The 22,952-nt window shown below is 39.4% G+C and overlaps 2 protein-coding genes across 3 annotated transcripts in view; one reads left to right on the forward strand and one right to left on the reverse strand.

The window, feature by feature from the left end:
* Positions 1–1,328: 1,328 nt before the first annotated feature.
* BPNT1 (3'(2'), 5'-bisphosphate nucleotidase 1) lies at positions 1,329–16,277 on the reverse strand. 2 transcript variants are annotated; one of them, XM_058165443.1, is made up of 9 exons: positions 15,980–16,277; positions 14,113–14,237; positions 12,705–12,809; positions 7,835–7,942; positions 7,560–7,608; positions 5,121–5,212; positions 3,552–3,749; positions 2,596–2,701; positions 1,329–2,022 (listed from the first exon to the last, which is right to left on the reverse strand). In XM_058165443.1, the coding sequence occupies exons 2-9, from the start codon at positions 14,230–14,232 to the stop codon at positions 1,874–1,876; spliced, it is 927 nt and encodes a 308-aa protein (XP_058021426.1). In that variant the 5' UTR covers positions 14,233–14,237; positions 15,980–16,277; the 3' UTR covers positions 1,329–1,873. The 2 variants fall into 2 exon arrangements, with proteins under 2 accessions (XP_058021426.1, XP_058021427.1); XM_058165444.1 differs by lacking the exon at positions 7,835–7,942.
* IARS2 (isoleucyl-tRNA synthetase 2, mitochondrial) overlaps positions 16,141–22,952 on the forward strand; it is a 37,191-nt gene continuing 30,379 nt past the window's right edge. Inside the window, exons 1-5 of the mRNA XM_058165442.1 lie at positions 16,141–16,635; positions 18,632–18,754; positions 20,004–20,160; positions 22,598–22,746; positions 22,830–22,879. Coding sequence (XP_058021425.1) covers positions 16,147–16,635; positions 18,632–18,754; positions 20,004–20,160; positions 22,598–22,746; positions 22,830–22,879 — 968 coding nt within the window. The 5' untranslated portion in view covers positions 16,141–16,146. The remainder of the gene's footprint in view (positions 16,636–18,631; positions 18,755–20,003; positions 20,161–22,597; positions 22,747–22,829; positions 22,880–22,952) is intronic.

Here is a 22,952-nt window from a genome sequence, read left to right on the forward strand (position 1 = left end):
GCCCTTAATTAGACCCCACAGAATGAAGGCCATGAAAGGAGGAATAAAGAAATTATTGAAAAATTAGGGTTAAGTTGGTTTGAAAAAATACAGATAGAAAAATGGACAAAATGGACAAAAAAATTAAGGGAAAACTATTCGATAAATAGATGTGAAACTGAATTTGAATATTTAGTATCTCGGATTATGAAAGATGAAATTGGGCTAAAGGGACTCGTTAGTAGGGTTTATAAGATTATAAACTCTGATGAAAAATTACAAAGAGTGATGAGGACAAATTGGGAAAAAGATCTTAATATTGAAATACCAGAGTCAGATTGGAATGTGAATTGGAATAGTAGAATTATGAGAACTTTATCTATAAGGATTAAAGAGCATAATTATAAAGTTGTTTGGAAATGGTATTTGACTCCAGTAAGATTGTCACAAATGGATAAAAAAATTAGTAAAAAATGTTGGAGATGTGAGATGGAATTGGGGACTTATGAACATATGTGGTATAAATGCGACAAGGTTAAAAGTTTTGGCAACAATTGGAGAAAATGATATTTGAAATGATGGGGAAAGTAATAATATTGCGAGTGGAAACTATATTATTGTTGGTAATTAAGGAAATAGAATTAACAAAATATGAAAAAGAATTGATTAGAATTATGATTATAATAGGTAGAATTATAATAGCTAGATATTGGAAATTAGATGTGATTTTTAGAATAGAAGAGTGGAATTCTGAAATGTGGAAATTAGCCTTAAATGATAAAATGACATGTGATATTAAAATTAGAAGTGGTGTGTATAAAGAAGATATTTTCTGGAAGACTTGGAAACCATTCGTGGACTATGCGCTTGGAAAATTGGACGCTTCGGTACCTGTACCTCGAGAACGGGGATTTTGGCAATCATGAGGACATATCCGAAGACCCAAATCTTCCTTTTTTTTATGTATAGCACAAGGGTGTAATAATGTATTTTCTTTTTTGTTTGTTGGAAAAAAGTAATAATAAAAAAAAAAATTAGACCCCACAGAATGAAGGCCAGGTTTTGCTCCTGTTGCGAGCTTGACAAAAGATTGGGAAGCCGAGCCCCTTTTTAGTCTTCAGAAACATCCCTCACGAAAAGGGACCGACTCTGCCACACCTTTGTCCCGCATCAGCTGTTTCTGAGAGCTGCACCTGTTTTCAGATGCAATGCAGAGGAAGGACCATTAATTCAAATGGGTTTTTCAGATTCAGAGCTATCAGTCAAACATACTGGAATAAACCAGGAAAAGAACCCTCTTAAACCGAGATCAAAGCAATCAAAATCTATAAATAAAACCTTCACAAAAGTATCAACAAAAATTATAATTTTATTTCGAGAATGTATTTTTCAGTGTATAAAAGCTAAAATATGTATATTTCAATTTCTTCATATAAACTTCTCGTGAAAATGGAGGGAGAATTAGGTACAGAACTGACATACATCCCCTCACATCCATGCAAATATAAACAAAAGAGCTAGCTAGTTAAACAAAACGATCCCTTCATGTAATGCATGCATGCATGCGGCTTGCATAACAAAAGTCATTTGAAGTAACATTCTTTTTTTTTCAAATCAAAAAATAGATTGAATAATTGGATAGTTGATAATTGAACATATATGTGATACTAATAAGCATTAAGGGACAACTGGACAACTTTATTGAAGTCACTAATATTCTAACTAAAAACTAAAATCTCAAATTTACCAGAATGTATATTAAGTCCAGCAGGCAACAAATCTCTAACTAAAGATCATGGAACTGGTCCAAAGTGTGACCCTATCAAAAATCACAATTTATTTCAGCTAAGAAGTTTTTTCCAGCCAAATGGAATGCACAATTTTCTGCTTTTTTTTATGGCACAAGGGCTTCTTTGACTGCCTCAGGAACTCGACTGGCATAATAGTCATGATTTTTTAAAGTAGCAAGGACTCCTCCTGAATTCATGTGTTTGACCTCTTTATTATAATGAAAAAAGTTCCCATGAATATCAGTAAGTTTGCCTGTGAAGAAAGAAAAGAAAAGCATGACTCTAGTTTTGAATGGATTTAGACACGGTATCTGTATTTCTACAAAAGGACAAACAATTAAAAGTAGTTCATAAAAACTGAATATTCCTTTTCCAAATTATACTTGGCTAAATTTAAGTTTTCCTTATGTTTTAGCATAATAGGTATGCTAATATACAATATAACTAATATATAAACTAATGAACACAATATAATTAATGTGCTTTGATACACAAAACTGGCATCATATAAAATATCACTATCACATAACTATATAATCACCATCACTATAATTATATCACACAATTAAGAAGAGTTAAAATCCAAAAGAGCAATCATTGTTAAGCTATTGTCCAGTTACAGAAAGGAAAGTAACAGAGATGACCATCAGCTAGGAAATTATTAGGCCAATAAATACATCTGTATGCTTCATTGAAAAGAATATGAATATTTTAAAAATACTAGGTTTTAAGTTAGCTTCATTGGCCTCTTAGTTATAGCTCTTTACAAAAAGAAATATTTATACATCTCCTTGTTTCTATTTCTCCAATGTATTTACTAACTTACCTCCAACTGCATGCAAAATAGCCTCTGGTGCACATGTATCCCACTTCTTGCATCCAGGACTGGCAAATACATAAGCAGAAGCTTTGCCTTCGACAAGTTGAATGATCTGATACAAATAAAACAACCTCAGGCATTTAATATTCACATATACAATGTTTTTAAAGATAAGGTATGAGTTCACATACAGATCAATGTTTTAGTTCTTGATTACTTTCTATGGCCTTTTTCCTTTGCTCATATATACATAACAAGCATATGCATGTATATATGTATAGTTTCTCTATACATATAATTATACACATTTTTGGATGATATATTATGATTCAAGTGGTAAATTTTACAATTAACATTTTAATTAGGTTATGGGTTATGGAAAAAACATTCTTGAAGAGGAGAGGACATGCAATATCAAGGGTTTTTAATTCAATTATATAAAACGGGTCTCCCACCTTGGCCACTTTAAGACTTATGGACTTCAACTCCCAGGAAATCTGGGAGTTGAAGTCCACAAGTCTTAAAGTGGCCAAGGTTGGAGACCCCGGTATAGAATGTCTCCCGGTATAGAAGGATGTGTGTTTTTGTTTTATTTTTTATGTATAATGTACACTGAAGATAGCATTTAATTTCATTGTACAAGATGCACTGACAATAAAGTAAACTATAACTATTATCTCTAAAGAAAGTATTGATCCATTTCTAAGCCACTTTTTTAAGAATCTCTACCACCTTGAGAGATGAATGAATGAATTAATTAATTAAAGCAATTAATAAAATTATTTCCACAATTCCTATGCCCCATCCACACAATGTGGTAGAAATCAAATTGCAAGATGTGCATCATCTATTGGAAAACTTTGTCTGGGGCACTATTATAAAAATGAAAGTCTCATCTTGTACTTTTAAAAAAATAAAATTAACCCTATTATCATGGCATTAAAATTTAGGGGTGTCCATACCTTATTACCAGCACCTCCAACTCTCACCACACGATCAGGCTTCATTGCACTAATGCAGTCATTTACCATCTTGCTGCTGTGTGATCTTGTGGTGGTAATGATGTGCTGCCCGGCTGGTACCTCTTTCAGCTGAAATCCAAAGGCGCCCAAACCAAGGATTCCCCATATTGTTCTGCCTAGAACTGCATCTGCACCTGCCTGAAAAAAAACTGAACATTCTAGTTTCATTTTGAAAAATAAACAAAAGGAATAAATATATATAATGGTTGAACATACTGTATTTATGTAAAAGAATAATGACCCTAAATTTAGCAAATTCCATCCTCCACGAAGGTTAGATAAAACTAATCTGCTTCATTACATTATCAGTAAATTTAATATGAACCATTTAAATGTTATTTGCAAAGATACATTTCCTTCTTTCAAAGAAAAACAACAATTTTGCTGCTGAAAGAACTGTTATGCAAGTAGGTAGAGATTTGCAACTTTAGTCTGCCTTTATCTAACTGAAGAGCTTCATCTATACTTTTTGTTACAAGATCAAATCTGAGTTGGTCACCAGGACCAGATGTTTATTCTTCCAAGCTTTTGCATTCATGTGGACCCCATCCTCAGGGAATTTCTCACTCTCCAGATTGTTTAAGAAGTTTCCTAAGGATGGGCTAAAGTACTGACTGAGATTTGATCCTGCAACATTATCCTGGGACACGTATATTTGCCTCCATTCGCAAGAGATACTTTTTGTTATTCAGTGTGTTTTCAGCTTTACTGCTTCAGTTACCAGTGTGTTTGTTCTGCATTATTTTCATTTTGTCATACCTATAGCCACCACTATAGGCAATGTACATAAGGTACATTCTTAAATACATAGTAAGTAAATTAGTAAGAAGAGAAGGCATACCCACAGATGTTTAAAATCTAGAGAAATCAGGACAGGAAGATACTACATCAACATTAGCTTATTTCTGCAAAATTTTCAGAAAATTCATTGAATTCAGACCTCACCTTAGCAAAATCCAACACATATTATAATTCTGTATAGGAAAATGAGTTACTAATTTTTGCAGCTATACAAGTCATTTTCCTGATTCCTTTGTTGAAGCCACTGAGAATATGAAAGCATTATTGTGCTGAATGCCAAAAATATAGTATATGTCACGCACAGGAAATTAGGAGTCCAGGCAGTTCAAATGAATATAGGTTTATTGTAAGCCAATGTTCTCTACAAGAATCTGAACTACTAATGGTCAAAGCAAATTGGCAGCAGACAAGAGTCAACGGAATTCAACTTTGGGTGGACTTAGATCTCTTGGAGGCATGAAGAGATTTGAGACTGACCCATCCCTCGCGCTCAGACTGGTCATCTCCTATGGTACATGCAGTCTTAAATTTGGATTTCTGCTAGTCCCAAATCTGCCATGGGTGTACATACTTTTAACTAGGGCACTTTAGATAAAAAAGGGCCACTCCGCCTTCTAAATAACAAGTCAGTTAACCCCATTATTCTAGTTAATTAGAAGTGATATGCAGTAAAATAGAAGAACATTAAGAAGTTAAAATATTTCCTACCTCATAGTTGTAATATGGTTGATTGATGACCCCTGCAATAGCTTTTCCTTGGTAAGCAATACCAATAAGAACTGTTACATGATCAAGAAGTCCTGAAAGAGATAAACATCTGTCAATGGAAATGAAAATCCAGATTCTTCTAATTTTTTACATTTGACTTACATGATACTTTATAACTTCAGTGACTGTTTATACTTGATCATGTTTATACACTGAGTTGCTTAAGTATGTTTGTTAAATAAGCCAGAACTGGTTGGGTTTTCATTATGCTAAACATCAGTCAATATACAAAGCTAAAACCAAAACAAACTCTCATTAAAGTTTTGCATGTTATAGTACAGTATAGTACAGAAAACTGCTGCATTTTATTATTCAAGGTCATTTTTCTTCCATTTCATTAATAAAGCAGAACCCACGCCTGCCTTGCTTTAACAAGTTATCTTCCAGTTCACTACTCTCCGGGATCAAATCCATGGAACATTTCATGATTTCTAACCAAAAAAAATTGCCAAAGACATCAATTCTGTAGAACACCGACCATAATACAATGTAATGCAATCCCAGTTGTATCTATTGTTAGATTAAGAAGTAATTTGCAAGTATCTTTGTGATGCTTTTTCAGTTTTCTGGATCCCCATATAGCTAAAAAAAAAAAAAAGACCAAACCCCAGAGGCAATGAAAATAGCAAATAGAAATGAGGGAGGAGGGACTTTGATTTGTGCCTGTTTCAATAATAGAAGTAGTGAAGAATTAAATAATTATGTTAGTTGTGTGCAAGATTGCATTTAATTCATAGTATGTTTGTGTAGGACAGATGTGAAATTTATCATCATTCAGACATTGCTGAATCACTATTTTAGCATCCCTTACCATTGGCTAGGCTGACTGGAATTCTTAGGAGCTCCATAGTTCAAAACACCTGGAGTATTTTTTTATGCACCTTAACCCGAGATTGTTTAACAATTCCAACCAGGAGTGTTGGGAAGGAGTGCTTCACCATTATTGAATGAAGCAGTCATGTGGGAATCTCATTTAACAACTGCTTTGCTCAATGACTGATATTCTGCAATGATAAGTTAAGGCCTACCTATACACCAAGCTGTCTCTCAAAGGGCTTTTAAGTTCATTGTTACATGAGAAATTAACAGTTGCGCCCCTTTCTAGACCGGGATGCCTTGTGCACAGTCACTCACGCCCTTGTGACGTCTCGTCTGGACTACTGCAATGCTCTCTACATGGGGCTCCCCTTGAGGGGCATCCGGAGGCTACAGTTAGTCCAGAATGCAGCTGCGCAGGTGATAGAGGGAGCCCCTCGTGGCTCCCGAGTGACACCTATCCTGCGCAGGCTGCACTGGCTACCTGTGGCCTTCCGGGTGCGCTTCAAGGTGTTGGTGAACGTCTTTAAAGCGCTCCATGGCATAGGGCCGGGTTATTTACGGGACCGCCTGCTGCTACCGAATACCTCTCACCGACCGTGCGCCTCACAGAGAGGGACCTCAGGGTGCCTCGCGACAGTGTTGCCTGGCGCCCAGGAAGGGCCTTCTCTGTGGGGCTCCCGCCTCTGGAACGAACTCCCCAGGACTCCGTCAACTTCCGGACCTCAACCTTTTTGTGAGCTTAAAACTCACTTATTCATCTGCGCTGGACTGGGTTAGTTTTTTAAGTCTATGGGTTTTTAATGGGTTTTTATTTTTAAATTTTAATTGTGGCCAATTTAATAAGTTTTTTAACTGTATTTTAATTGTATTTATAGTGTATTGTGTATTTTTTACTTGGCTGTGAACCGCCCTGAGTCCTTCGGGAGAAGGGCGGTATACAAATTTAAATAATAAATAAATAAATAAATAAAAGTCCAATTGATCAGGTTAAGGATTTTAAGTACCTAGATATCCACTTCCAATTATCTATCTCTGGAATAACCAGTTGGGTGAACTTTCTATTAGAAGTCAAAAACTTTCTAATGCAATCTTAAAATACGCTAGCCATCATGGCAAGAATTATGCAGCAATAAAGCCATATAAACCAAAGGTCCTGAGCTTGTTTCATGGTAATGTACCCCATATTAAAGAGGAGAGAGAACCACATAGATATCCTTGATTCCTTACAAAAATATAATAATTAAAACAGATAAAATGTGGTGGTTACTGTTTTAGGTGGTAGCTTCTAATCCAAAAATACATCCACATACATTTATAGTGTAAAAGCCCTGCTAAGGAAAAGCTGAGCCTCAGTCAATAATATGGAATGCATCATCCAATTAGCTATTTCTCATTACACACTTTGTATTGTACTTCCCAACTTCTAAAGGGTGACCGCGACTTCTATATGGTCACACATAAATGATAGATATTAATCTAGTAGCCAGACAATTGTGGGTGGTTTTGTCCTTAAGTCTATAAATGCTAAATACCCCTCACCAAAGAAAACAAAGAACAAACCTTCAGTATATTCTTTTGTTCCATCCAGAGGATCGACCCATACAACAAGCTTTGAAGGAAACAAAAGAAAAGCAGAAAGTTTCAAAAGGGGAAAGTGTGAAGAGTAAATCATTGCTAGGCTGCAGTGGCTGCCCAGCTGTATTGGACTCATAAATAGTCAATCACTTCTCAAATCTCAATTCATTCCACCCCGTAGTGATTACTGAGTCTCATCCTGCAGTTGTTACTGTCTGGAAAATAAATCAGGGATTATAAAAAGAAACCCTTTTAAATACCTCTTCTTCTTTTATAGCAGTGTACTGCGATGGACAAATTTGCTTCAGTATCTCCTCACATTGGCTTTTCTCAAGTAAGTCTTCACTGACTTCTTCACAGGGAAGATCCTGGTTTTTTTTAAAAAAAAAAGTCTATGCACAGTTAAAGTCAAAAATGTTTATTCATTTATTAGCCAACTAAAGGCAACTAAATAATTTTAATGGAAGAGAAGTTTTTGAAAGCTAGACTTTTTAGTGCTGCAATATGCCAAAAAATATCAGCAAGTCTATGCAGATGGGCCTGTAACATTGGCTGCAGAATTGGTTAGAATTGATTGTAATTTGGTTGCAATGATTGCTTAACAGTGTTAATCTGAAGAGTAATTTGCAAAAATAGTCTTACTGCTACAGCTGAAAATGCAATATAAGTAACATTCTTTATTAAATGCACACAGACAAATGTGTGTAATGAAAAATAATGCTAAATGCTAACGAATTTCAGTAATGTTTAAAGCATGGAGTCTAAACATCAAACTAAGAGAGATTAATCTTGTTAGGTAGGAGGACCCTCCAATTCAGATGCCACTAAATAAAAGCTTTAACTGTTTAAATCTATGAGCCATTTGAGATCAAGGACTCTGCTGAAGACTTATTAAGAAATCAGTTTACAGCTGTCCTCAATGACTTCTTATTCACGGTCTGTTTGAATTTGGGATGGCACTGAATGAAAAGTATTTACAACTACAGTAGTTCTTGACTTTATGGCCATTGCAGCATCTCTGCAGTCCTGTAGTTGTGATCAAGGCACCTGGCTCACAATTACAGCATCACAGCATCCCACAATCATATGATGACTGTGTGACCTTTATCGGGTTTCTGCAAGCTAAGTCAACCAGAAAACTGGTAGGAGATTGCAAATGGCAGCCCATGACATACTCACTTAACAACAGCATAGGATTTACTGAACAATAGAAACCAGGAAGTGGCAGGACTGCCGTCGCTAAGCGATGCAATCTCATGATTTTACAACCGTATCACTTAGCAATGAAAATTCCACTCCCAACTGCTATCATTAATTTATTTATTTATTTATTTATTATTTAGATTTTTATACCGCCCTTCTCCCAAAGGACTCAGGGCGGTGTACAGCCAAATTAAAACAATTCAATATACAAAATTAAAACAACAGTTAAAATACATATTCTATAAGTGGCCAAGAATTAAAACCGTCGAATTGACCCATACTAAAATACCTCCATTAAAATTATTAAAAATTCAAAAAGTTTAAAGTTTAAAAATCAAGCCAGTCCCGCTTGGATAAACAAATACGTTTTCAGTTCACGGCGAAAGGTCCGAAGGTCAGGTAATTGGCGCAAACCAGGGGGAAGTTCGTTCCAGAGGGTAGGTGCTCCAACAGAGAAGGCCCTTCCCCTGGGGGCCGCCAGCTGACATTGCTTGGCGGACGGCACCCTGAGAAGACCCTCTCTGTGTGAGCGTACGGGTCGGTGGGAGGCATAAGGTAACAGCAGGCGGTCCTGTAAGTACCCGGGCCCTAAGCCATGGAGCGCTTTAAAGGTGGTAACCAACACCTTGAAGCGCACCCGAAAGACCACAGGTAGCCAGTGCAGACTGCGCAGGAGCGGTGTTACCCGGGAGCAACGTGTGGCTCCCTCAATCATCTGCGCAGCTGCATTCTGAACTAACTGGAGCCTCTGAGTGCACTTCAGGGGTAGCCCCATGTAGAGAGCATTGCAATAATCTAGACGAGAAGTGACGAGAGCATGAGTGACCGTGCATAAGGCATCCCGGTCAAGAAAGGGGCGCAACTGGCAAACCAGGCGGACCTGGTAAAAGGCTCTCCTGGAGATGGCCACCAACTGATCTTCAAACGACAGCCATCCATCCAGGAGAACGCCCAAGTTGCGCACCCTTTCTGTTGGGGCCAATGACTCGCCCCCAACAGTCAGCTGCGGTTGCAGCTGACTGTACTGGGGTGCCGGCATCCACAGCCACTCCGTCTTGGATGGATTGAGTCTGAGTCTGTTTCTCTCCATCCAGACCCGTACGGCTTCCAGGCACCGGGACAGCACTTCGACAGCTTCGTTGGGGTGGCCCGGGGTGGAAAAGTACAGCTGAGTATCATCAGCGTACAGCTGGTAACTCACCCCAAAGCCACTGATGACCTCGCCCAACGGCTTCATATAGATGTTGAACAGGAGAGGCGAGAGAATCGACCCCTGAGGCACCCCACAAGTAAGGCGCCTCGCGGTCGATCTCTGCCCTCCTGTCAACACCGTCTGCGACCGGTCAGAGAGATAGGAGGAGAACCACTGATAAATGGTGCCTCCCACTCCCAAACTCTCCAACCGGTGCAGCAGGATACCATGGTCGATGGTATCAAAAGCCGCAGAGAGATCTAACAGGACTAGGGCAGAGGAACAACCCCTATCCCTGGCCCTCCAGAGGTCATCCACCAACGCGACCAAAGCTGTCTCCGTGCTATATCCGGACCGGAAGCCGGACTGGAACGGGTCTAGATAGACAGCTTCATCCAGGTACCGGGGGAGCTGCCATGCCACCACACTCTCTCCAACCTTTGCCACAAAGCGAAGGTTGGAGACTGGACGACAATTACCCAAAATAGCTGGGTCCAGGGAAGGCTTCTTGAGGAGGGGTCTCACCACCGCCTCTTTCAAGGCGGCGGGAAAGACCCCTTCCAACAAAGAAGCATTTATAATTCCCCGGAGCCAGCCTCGTGTCACCTCCTGAGTGGCCAGCACCATCCAGGAGGGACACGGGTCCAGTAAACATGTAGTGGCATGTAACCTCCCCAGTAACCTGTCCACGTCCTCGAGAGCCACAGAATCAAACTCATCCCAAACAACATCAACAAGACACGTCTCAGTCATCTCATCCGGATCATCGCAATTTTGGTCCATACTATCCCGAAGCTGAGCGATTTTATCGTATAGATAACCACTAAACTCCTCGGCACGTCCCTGCAAGGGGTCATCCCACCTCCCCTGATGTAGGAGAGAGCGGGTCACCCGAAACAGGGCGGCTGGGCAGTTATCTGCCGATGCAATGAGGGTGGAAATGTAGGAACGCTTCGCCACCCTCAGTGTCACTAGGTAGGTTTTCGAAAAAGACCTAACTAGTGTCCGATCAGCCTCGGAACGGCTGGACCTCCAGGTACTCTCTAGGCGTCTCCTCCAGCGTTTCACCTCTCTCAGCTCCTCAGAAAACCAAGGAGCCAATTGAAATCTGCGCCGGGTCAGAGGCCGCAAAGGCACAACACGGTCCAAAGCCCCAGCCGCGGCCTGTTCCCAGGCCGCAACTAGTTCTTCGGTCGTGCCGTGGGCAAGATCCTCAGGAAACGGCCGAAGCTCCGTCAGGAACCTCTCGGGGTCCATCAGGCACCTGGGACGGAACCAACGCATTGGTTCCGTCTCCCTGCGGCGGTGAGCGGCGGTCTGAAAGTCTAGGCGGAGGAGAAAATGATCTGACCATGACACAGGAACCGTCACTAAATCTTCTAATACCAGATCATTAAACCACTGTCCAAAGATATAAATCAAGTCCAGTGTGGACCCCCCCTTGTGTGTAGGGCCATCAGTTACTTGAATCAGGTCCAAGGCCATCATGGAAGCCTGGAACTCCTGGACCACCATTGATGACAAGCCGGCCGATGGCAGGTTGAAATCCCCCATGACCAAAAGTCTGGGAATGTCAACCGCCACCCCGGCAAGCACCTCCAGTAGCTCAGGCAGGGCTGTAGTCACGCAGCAAGGAGCCAGGTACGCGATCAACAGACCCATCTGATTCTTATGGCCCCACTTCACAAGGAGGGATTCACAACCAGCTATCTGAGGCACAGTGGACTCTCTCGGCTCCAGACCTTCCCTCATCACAACCGCCACCCCTCCACCCCTACCCTGGGCCCTCGGTTGATGGAATGCTCGGAATCCCGGAGGGCACAGTTCAACCAGGGGTACACCCCCTTCTGTGCCCAACCAGATTTCCGTAATGCCCATAAAGTCTGCGGACTCCCCCTGAATAAGATCATAGATCAGGGGGGCCTTATTGACCACAGACCGGGCATTACACAACATCAACCGGAGGCCCAAGCTCTGAGGATCCTGGCCTTCCGGGGAACGGGTAAGGACTAAGGGGCCGGAGCACGTGATTGCTTTTAAACAGCGAGCACGTGCTCCCAGAAAATGATACGGCCCCTTGCTTCCACCATATCTGCCCCTCCCACTTACCGTACAGATGGAACCGCCCTCATCGCCTGGAACGTGCCCCTCCCCCCCCCACCCTCGGACCAGATGAAAAAATGCCGTGAACAAACCCCGGGACTGGACATACCCTCCCTGACGGGTTTTTCCCCTCACCCGTCTCTTCCCTCCCCCCTTTAAAAGACCCTTTTTAAAAAACCTATTTACAAATCCCCAAAGGATACAAATTGAGGATTATAAGTATATTTTTATAGTGGTTTTAATTTTTGCATACCACCCAGAGTCATTGCTGTGAGATGGGCAGTTATAGAAATGTTTGAATAAACAAACAAATGAATTCCAAGGTAGTTGCAAGGTTTTTTTATTTCTAAGTAAACAATATTACATGTAGCTGCTGTTTTCATATCTGTTCTAGTCTTGTAGTCCTCATAATAATAGTTAAGAGTTGTATTTGAATTCAAGTTACATACAAATGCATAAAAAATAGTCATGATCATATGGAAGAAAAATGGTGGAGACTAGGGTGCAGATTATCAACCGTTTTTTTCTCACTAGTTAGGTTAATGACTGGTAGTGGTTAGGGTTTTTTTTAAAAAAGGATACAGGTAGCATATCGAATCAAACAAGTACAAAAGAACATGCTAACTCCTCACCTCTTCACCTATGATTGTCACCTTAGGAAACGTCAGACCCAAGGACGAACAAATGCACATCTGTACCAATCGATCAGCTTTAGTCTGCAGGTCATTAGCTCCACACTATTAAAAAAGAAATCTGGTCAATTTACAATCAAAATAACAACTTGGCTTAATCAAATTGTGTTATCATTAGGAAGATGTAAAATTACTGGAAATTTTGCAACATGTATTTTGAATTTTGAAAAAATCCAATGCATGTATCATCTTACTGTCACGTACTGAGTAAATATTTTAAGATATTCTTCTTCAGAAAAATATTTGCCTTGAGCAATGCTACTACACATATCTAGTTCTCTAATATGTACTGATCTTATTTGCAAATGCCATTTTAAAAAACTGAACAATTATATGGTTTTGTGTAAAATCATATTTATTGAAGGTATTTGAACATACTGTATGGATCAGGTCATTAGCTCCTTAAAGTTATATACTATATACAATATAGTATATTATACATTTTATATATATTCAATATATATGAAGTATAATTACACAATATACTGTATAATATTAGAATGTTGGAATGGGACTTGAGAGACAAACGATCAAGTCCTCATTTTTATTCTGAATGGGCAACATTAAGTCAGCCAGTATCTTCAAAGGCATTGTGAGGATAAAGGTAAGGCCTTGAGTAAAAGGAATAAAATATAATAAATATGGACCAATTATTTTTGCTTTTTCAGTTCTGTATGAGAAAACTGTGGTCCTCTAGATATTTCTGTACAACTTTCAGCCTCTCTCAGTAGTAGCCAGGCTGGCTAAGGCTGCTGGAATTATACTTCAGTAAATGGAGATCCATACATTTCCTGGCCTTAATACAGGTTGTTAGATATCTTAAATATTTTAACATCCTTGGAAAGCAATAAAGTTTAGTCATTTTTTCTCCACTGTCATCAAGACTATTCAAAGTAAGAAACTGATGCAGACAACATCACAGACACTAAAGATTATTTCAAGAGCTATATAACTATATAGCATGCCAGCAAATGAGATGTCTCTAATGACTAATATTTATCATAGAATTATAAAATATTTGATGAGCCTTTTTAATGGCTATTCCAGATGATGTTGTCTGGGCATGCAAGGAATAAGTAGTATTGACACTTTGAACAATCACTATTTCAAAGAGGGAATCCAGAATGATGATTTGCTTGCAGGTGAATTGCCTCACCAAATTATTTGTGTGTACATCTAAAATAAATAAATGCTAAACACACTTATTACTACTAAACATAACAAGTTTTACTTTTGAGCACAGATGCACAAAAATTGTTCTGCACATTATACCAGCATCAATTAATTCTTCTTTATTTGGATATATAAGTTCCAACTGGAAACACATAGGATTCTACTGATCATTTACCTTCTCCACTATGTCTAGTTCTCCTCCTGACATAACTTTTCTGACAATGGTTCCCGCTTTATTAGCCACAGAATATGCTGAGGCCACAAGACGCATCAATACACTTGGATTAGAAGCCATGATTACTACAGAGAAAAAACAAAAGAAAACAAAGGCAATCTTGTAAGTAGCACAATTTTCTTATGAAAAAAATACCTTTGGGGCCTGACTTACACTGGAAAAGATTAAAGTCCCTTTAGAGCTCTTTTGAAGAGTGGGAGGTACTGGTTCATGTATTGCGCTACGCTAATCTTTTTTGTAGTTTCACTTATTCTAGTTGAAAGAATGCCAAGCCCAACAATAAGTAAACAATGGCCTATAAGTTTCAGTAGTAACGTATGTCCTTGTCTATTCCTCAAACATTGAGAAAAATAAGATTTCATTAGTAAGGCAAATTGGCAACTTAGGTAGTTGTGGACATGTAAAGGAGTTAATAAACATTGACAATTATCACATAAGTAATCCTCTTTCCTCACTGTGAATTATGCAACATTAAAAAAAAATCCTAACTTCGTCATGGTAACAGAGAAAGGAATCTGAGAGCGAGCAACCTTTAAACTACATTCAATTTGTTAAATTATTACATTGAGAAACAAGCTGAAATACTTCACTTCGTCTGCTTGCTTTTTATTCCCAGCAATCTTGGTTATTGGTTTAACGTTTTACAACTACATTTTCTGGTTTAAAGCAGAATTTATTTTCCAATTCACCCCTTCCTTGTAAATTTTATGTAGCCACTTTGCATAATCTGAACTATATCTAGTTTGCTCCTTCTTCCCCTACAAAGTGTATATTTCTTTAGAATAGAATAGAATAGAATTTTATTGGCCAAGTGTGATTGGACACACAAGGAATTTGTCTTGGTGCATATGCTCTCAGTGTACATAAAAGAAAAGATACTTTAGCTTTTAAACAAAAATTAAGAAACTACCCATTTACAGAAAGGGAAATTTAACATTCTGAACAGTGGAATTTGAAACCCATATTCTTATTAGCCCAGGCACTGGTCCTGCCCATTTTAAAGAAATTTGGATTGCATTGCCTTCAATATTCCTTTATCATAACAACTATATGGTTAGCACTGAAGACCCATGTTTGAAACAACGACACCTGCGCTGAACAATGACATAAAATGGATGGCAGCCTCACACACATGGACATATTTTAACTGCTGCTTATAAAAACTATTAGGCTGATTCCCCCCCCCCCCGCGTCATATTATGGGAAACGCCAACTTTATTTTTAGAAATTATACTGTTGAATCTTACCAGTGCATTCAGTGATCACAGTGGACCAAAATATAATTTATGAAGTACCACAGTCCTCCTTTATTTGGTGAAAATCTTGGTTTTCCAAAGCAAAATCTCCTGATTTAACACAGGAACTTTTTAAAATTGTAAAAGTTTAACCAAAATATAACATATTTAAAACATCTACTTAAGTAAAAACTTTCTGGACAGGTATATTTATATATAGGATTGCACCAGGAACTACTTGTCCACACTGCTCATATTTGCTGATTGTTTTCTAAATTCTAATCCATTATAGTAACTATCATACATGTAAGAAAAGCACCTGCGCCACATTTAGTCTCTCAAATGAACACAATACCATCTTAACCATGTCACTAGAATAACTCCAGCCTGCTTGTCCTCCCTTCGCAACTGTAGATGTCTTTTCCTAATTCGAGGACGTTGCCAAGAGGGGATTGAAAGGAAAGCGTTATTTCACCACCCACCTCCTTTGACTATCATAAGATCTCTATCGATGAATATCTAAAAGCAAAGAATCCGAAAAGGTCAAGAGAGAAATGGAAATAGCAGCATACCTCCTTTTCCAGCAGCCCCACTCTTACAAAACACTCGCCAAGATTGCTCGCGCCAAGATTGCTCAATCGATGCCGATTTCCTATTCTTTCTCCGCCCCACCTACCGGGTCCTTACTGGGTCCTTATTGCCATTATCTCGGCCCTCTTACGTGGCCAATAACGTTTACATGTATGTCCCCAGGGGCTCTTGTTCCTACATCAGGCCCAGTGAAGACTCGTTTACGCAATTAGCCCACTTTTCTGGGCTGCGAAGCTCAATTGATGCCGGGGTTCGGGGCACCTACAGCCCAAACCCACGCTTGCGAGGCTACCCAGATAACGAAGTGGGGAGGACCGAACTCCAGGGGGCGCTGACAATCCCATCGGAGTCGGAAAAGAAGCGGGGAGGACGTTTTGTCTCGTTGGTCGCCGTAACGTTTCCGGAAGTGCCCGCGGACCAAGTGCGCGCGATGTGGGTGCTGCGGACCCCACCGTTGCTGAGGTTTCCCAAGCATGTTGGCTGTTGGGCTCGCGGGACGGTGTCCGCAGGACCCAGCACGGGCCAAAAGGCGAAGCCGGACTCCAAATACCGTGACACGATCTTACTGCCCCAAAGCGATTTCCCCAGCCAGTTGCCTGGCCGGCTGCAGCCCGAAACTGAATTGGAGATACAGCAGGTAGATGAAGAAAATGAATTTTAGGGGGAAAGGTGCTGAAAAGTCGCCGGCGCCGCCGAGATAGACCTGGGATTAAAATGCACGCGTTGAACCGAGAGGTGCACCTTTCGTAACTTGTACGCTTGTATGCTTCCTCTGTGGGGAAACCTTTGTAACCCCCAGAACAAGGGATGCTCTGAAAAAAACGCTCTGAATTTGCCTTTCTCTCCCTGCTGTCGCCTAGCTAGCTCGTCCCATTGCTGTTAGTTATGTTTCAAAACACCCATCTCAGAATTAAGTCGGGCCCTGCAGGGAAGGAAAAGGGTTCCCTAACTAGCTTCGTGGTTCTGCAGCTTCCTAGACTTTTCTCAGACTATGCTCCATATATGTCACCTGTTGGTAAATAATTGGAAAAGGTGGTAAGGTTAAGTTTAGCTTGGTGGAGCTGGCTGCTAAACTAGAGATCTGCTGGTCCTCCCTTAGGCATGAAAGCTACCTGGGTGACTTTGGGCTATTCACTGTCTCTGGTCTCAATCCCATCCCACCTCAAAGGGTTGCAGTGGTGGGAAAAAGAGGAAGCAGCAATATCATGTGCACTTCGTGGGCTCTACAAAATAAAGTCTGATAATACATATAATCTGTGCCACAGTCTATTCGCTATCTAACCAGGATAGAAATTTAAGAAATTGAAGCCCAATGTTAGGGTTGCCATATCTGGGCTGCAAAAATTTTTTATTTTTTTTTATTTTTTTACATTTATATCTCGCCCTTCTCCGAAGACTCAGGGCGGCTTTCAGACCATCACTAGAAAACAGTGAAAGATATATTGCTGAGTTTTAATTTCTTACTGTCATTTTGCAGCCCTGATGTGGTAGCCCAACTCAGTGAGGAGATTCCATTCTAATTTAAATATATTCAGAACAGTTTGGTCACTTACCCCTCCAAGCAATGTAATTGTACAGCTATGCTATAGACTTATGTGAGTTTAATGATAATTCATTTTCTCTGGGTATTTCTAAAGAGAAAATTTGCTGAAAGGAAAGTTTTTTTTAAAAAAAAACAATGACTGATTGACAGTTACACAAGAATTTGGGTACTGTGAAACTGATGCAAATTTGTGTGTCATCAATATTGCTTGTAATTTATATGTACATGTTATCATTATGCAGATATCAGTTCTGCATAATACAGGTTGTATTGGTCAGTATTTAATTTACGGAGTGATTCCTGAAAAAGTCTTGTTTGATTAGAATGGCTAATAAATAGTTTCCTCAGCTCATAGGGAGACTTTTTAGGATAGAAGAACAATTGAGTTTTGCTTGCTTACTTTTGTTGTCTCATTATTAATATACTTGAATCAATCTAATGTCTGTTAGCCTGCAATTTAAATATCTGAGAGACCGTCTCTTGCAGGTCACATCTACCCGACCCAACAGAGCGGGGAGGGAGGGAATGTTGGGTCCCATTCCCAAGGGAGATACACCTAGTGGGACACAGAAGAGGTGGCTCCCTCTTTCTGGAACATCATTTCCCTAGAGATTAGAATGGCCCCCACTCTAATACTCTCATGGAAGGTGCTGAAGATCTGGTTCTGCCAGTGGGCCTGGGGAACCCAGAGTGGGATGGAGCCTATTAAATGGCTCATGTGATCTGCTGTTGCGGGGTGGGGGGATGATTTTGTTACATTGTACTATATTAATTTATTTGTCTTTTTGTTACTTTTTATTGTTTTAAATGTGGTCTTATATTCTGTAAGCCGCCTTGAGTTTCCATGGGTGAATAGGTGGCAATATAAATTCAATAAATAAATAAATAAATTTGAGAATTGATCACCACAGGTATGTTTGGAGGACTCTAATATTGTAGAACACTCTAACTCAGAGGCTTCCGGATACCTTGACAGAGCATACTAAAGATGATGGGAATTCTTTGGGAAGACAAAATTAAATTTAATATATTGTCATCTTCAAAAATAATTTATTATCTAAGATATTAATTCTAGTGTATTATTCTTCAGAAATGTGGCTTTTCAGAATTGTATTCTTGGCAAAGACAAAGGAAAACAAAGCAAGAATTTTGTCTTCATGACGGACCACCTTATGCCAATGGAGACCCACATGTTGGTCATGCTTTGAATAAAGTGAGTATTGTTTTCCTAAATTAATTGATTTATGTATTTGTTTAAATGGTGTGTAAAGCCATCTAACTCATAGTAGTGACTCCGGATTAAAACTGAAATTAAAACCATCATAACCATATAATCCTAAGAGCTCCATTTAAAGCCGTAACCACCAAAATAAAATGTCTTGCCACCAATGGAGCTTATCTAACTTCCTGGCCCAGATACCTGGGAGAATAGTCCAATCTTCAAGGTTAAAAGGGTCAGCACCATCCATAGCCACAGAGAAAACATGACCCAAGGTCTAACAAAATGGCTTTATTTGAGTAGGGGGAGGGCATAAACAATGGAAGATAGGTGGTCTCACAAACAGCCTGGTTCTGTGCCATGAAGGACTTTACTGGTAAGGTAATTACCATCACTTAAATTGGGTTTGGAAGCCTACTGCAGCTCATGCAGCCGTGGTATATGAGAGTATTGAGAGTTGCCAAATACTGGCCTGCTTCATTACAAAACATTCTAGATTGTGTCCAGTAAATACAAAAATATTATTGGTGGATTAACTTCAACTTTAAATCATAGAATGTAAAGTCAGTGTTCTTCAAAACTTGAATCCATTGGTTTGTTTGGAAACTTGAAAACTGGGTTTGTAAACCATTGGAGACTGGGGTTTCCAATTCTTGATTCTAAGCTTCTTGCATATTTTTGTAGTTATTTTGAATTGTTCCTTGTTATTTGAAAAAGTCCATGACCTCTCTTTTAGGTCATTATAGTAACCGTAACTAATTTTAAGACTAATGGAGTTGATAGATGCTGCAGAGGAATTATATCTGTATTCAGAACTTGAGTCATAGATATTACAGAGAACATAAATGCAAGTATCCTGGTGAAAGCAGTAGTATTTAGCCGTAAGACATGTATTAATGTGGATTTTTTTCCCACGTTGAAATGTAATTTGAAGAAAACCAGAGTTTGGCATGAATCTGTAGCTTTGCTAAAAGTTGGAGCCTATCCAAAGACTTAATATTGTTTGCTTTGATGAAATTTATTGGTATATGTTATTTGTGCAACAAGTATCTGTAATTTTACTTAAGCATTGTTAATACTTCTATTAGAAGGTACCTTTTGGAATAGAAATTAATACAAAACAATTTGTTAGGTTATAGCTTGATGGATCTAACCACAGTATAAATATTGTAGAATTCAAGATAATTATAAAGCAAGATGGAAGTATGAATTTGAATAAATATTTCTCTCCCTTTCTTTTCAGATTTTGAAAGACATCACAAATCGGTTCCATGTCATGAATGGCTATAAAGTGCACTATGTCCCTGGATGGGATTGCCATGGGTTACCCATTGAGTTGAAAGCATTATCAGAATGTGAAGAAACAAAACATCTTACACCAATGGAAATCAGAAAGAAAGGTATTTTTCCTTTGATAAATACTATTATTGAGGTCTGTGAATGTTATTCCATGACAGACATGTTTTGGAGAACAGCAACATCATTCTATTTTCAAATATTTGAGAGGTGCCTTCTAAGATGAGATACATAATTAAAAACATCAATAGGCAACGAGTGACCTTCAAATGTTGTTGAAGTACTACCCTCAAGATGCATTACTATTGACCATACTGGATGAAGCTACTAAAAGTTGGTTTTTAGTGACAACTGAGAAGCCATAGGCTGCCTACTTGCTTTTTTTAAAAATTGCAATTTTTTACATGTATATTACTGTCCATAAGGCAAGCAAACATGGACAAATTGGGAGTTTAGGGATAGTGGAAGGAAGAATTGCAAATGTAGCAATAGTGTACTGATTTAGGTTGCCTAGAGTTCAGTCTAATAGGACTCTGGGTACACTTCTGTTCCTCAACCTTTTTTAAACTAATATTTGGTAGGTTGGTTTTAATCCTAGATGTTTGTTTATTTAAAAGAATTATATGACTGCCCAGCTTAAACAGATCTGCCCATCTTAAACAATAGCAATAAAACCAGTAACTATAAAATTTAACCGTCAAACAAAGAAAAACCTTGCTCATCTTCTTAGATTGCCCTGCAGCAAGCTTTAATTATCCCTATATCATTCTTTCTATTCATTGTAGAACGTCAAGTGCCTTGGTAAGAAGACAGGTCTTGATGGCCTTCTATAAAGTTAAAAAGTAGAGGCCTGCTAAATCTCTAGGGAGAGGGTAGGAGCTGCCACAGAAAAGGCATGCTTCTGAGATCACACTAAATGATAGAATTTCAGGGAAGGGATCTGGAGTATGGCTCCCCTATCCAATCTAATGGGATGGGCAGATATTCTTAGGGAGAAGTGGTCCTGCAAATAACCTGCTCCCATTTATGTAGGGCTTTAAAGATGATAACCACCACCTTGAATAACCTCCAAGTAGTCTTCAACAGCAGCCCCATGTAAAATGCAGTAGAATAATCCAAACAGGAAATGACTAAGGCATGAGTGACTGAGAACAAGGCCTCCCGGAAAGGATGCAAAGACCACCTAGCCGCAGCTACCGCCTATTCATCAAGCAGGAACCATGAGTCTAGAAGGACCCCCAAATTGTGCACCAGCTCACTCCCTAGGAGTGAAACCCTCTCCAGTGCAAAGATGACAAAGGTGCATAGAATTTACACAGGTGAGATTTGGTCCAGCACTTCTGTCATTTTCTCATTCCAAGCAGGAATGAAAAAAAAAAAGGTTCCCTCAGAAATGGCATTTGGTCCTTTAGGTGCCTGAGACATGCCTATCGAATAGATCCTACTCACTGCAGTTAGGGACAGGTGCTGATAACCCTAGGACCAAGAAAGCAGGACATGTTGTTAATGCATTCCCAAATCCCTGAACACCAGATCCCCATTTGAGTTGAACTATGAATAACTGAAATGGGTCCATTGTGGCCATGAACATGTGCTACCTTGGACCCCAGACCCAGAGGTAGTAAGTTGAAATCCCCCAGAACCATAAGCCTGGGGACCTCCGTCATCAGTTCAGACATCAAGTCCAGGAGCACAGACAAGGATGCAGCAACACTGCAAGGAAGAAGGCACATAGCAGCATTCCCCACTGTTCCCTCTGGCTCAGCTTCGGAAAGACGGCCTCACATCCAAAGATGTCCAGGGCAGGGCCCGTGAAGGTCACCAGGGACTCATAAATAACAACTGCCACATCCTCACCTCTGCCCCAGAGTCTCAGCTGAGGTCACACTCAAAACCCTGTAAGGGACAGGGAACACCCCACTCTGTGCCCAACCAAGCCTCAGTGATATAATCCAGATTAGCTCTCCCATACATAATCAGATGTCATGGATGAGGTGAGTTTCACTGCAGATTGATCTGGCATTAAGCAGCTGCTTGAGAGACCAGAATCAGCTCCTAAGACCGAGCACAGGGACAAAACACAGTACAGGTATTGGATGTTTTCTTGAATAAAATGAGCTATGTAGGATAAACTAAATGTTCTTCTAGTTCTTCTAGGATACAATAAAGGATTATATATTATAATTACGCTAAGTAGAAAAATAGTGATATAAAATATATTTGTAGATCCAGTTTGGTATAACATTAAGGCAGCTAGCTAGAAACTAGGAGCCTGAGGCATGAAGCCATCTGCGTGACCTTGAGCCAGTCACTCTCTCTCAACCCTAGGAAACAGGCAATGGCAAACCACTTCCTAAAAACCTTACCAAGAAAACTGCAGGAATTTGTCAGGAAGTCAAATTCAACTGATATCTTTATGTCTGTCTATCTAAAATAACTAAAGAAAAATAATTGGCTTCTGATTATTCTTTAGTTTTATACTTGTTTTCAACTTCACCTAACATTGGGCAAATTCATATTAAAAATGACTTCCTTCTTCAGCCAAAGCATTTGCAGAAAAGGTAATTGAGAAACAGAAATCGGCATTTATGCGCTGGGGCATAATGGCAGATTGGGAGAACTGCTACTACACATTTGATCCAAAGTACGAAGCAAAACAGTTGAGTGTTTTCCACCAAATGTATGAAAAGGTAGGTTAATATATGGTCAAGGGATATTTACATTACATACAAGGCCAAATTGTTTCGATTTCTTAATTTTGTTTATTTCCTAGGGTTTGATTTATCAAGACTATAAGCCAGTATTTTGGTCTCCTTCAACAAAGTAAGATATTAACATACTTTTTACCCTTATCTTTGGGGATGGAAGAGCTTTGCACTAAATAACAATTTATGTT

This window comes from Ahaetulla prasina, chromosome 1 (assembly GCF_028640845.1).
Source record: "Ahaetulla prasina isolate Xishuangbanna chromosome 1, ASM2864084v1, whole genome shotgun sequence".
NCBI lineage: Eukaryota > Metazoa > Chordata > Lepidosauria > Squamata > Colubridae > Ahaetulla > Ahaetulla prasina.

What these genes read in the sequence shown, in the direction of transcription:
- BPNT1 (XM_058165443.1), bottom strand. Translation starts at nt 14,232, where the DNA reads ATGGCTTCTAATCCAAGTGTATTGATGCGTCTTGTGGCCTCAGCATAT. An exon ending in TTGGAGGTGCTGGTAATAAG is followed by an intron (nt 2,702 to 3,551) that starts GTATGGACACCC and finishes TATTTGTATCAG; the next exon opens with ATCATTCAACTTGTCGAAGG. An exon ending in TATTTTGCATGCAGTTGGAG is followed by an intron (nt 2,023 to 2,595) that starts GTAAGTTAGTAA and finishes CTTTCTTCACAG; the next exon opens with GCAAACTTACTGATATTCAT.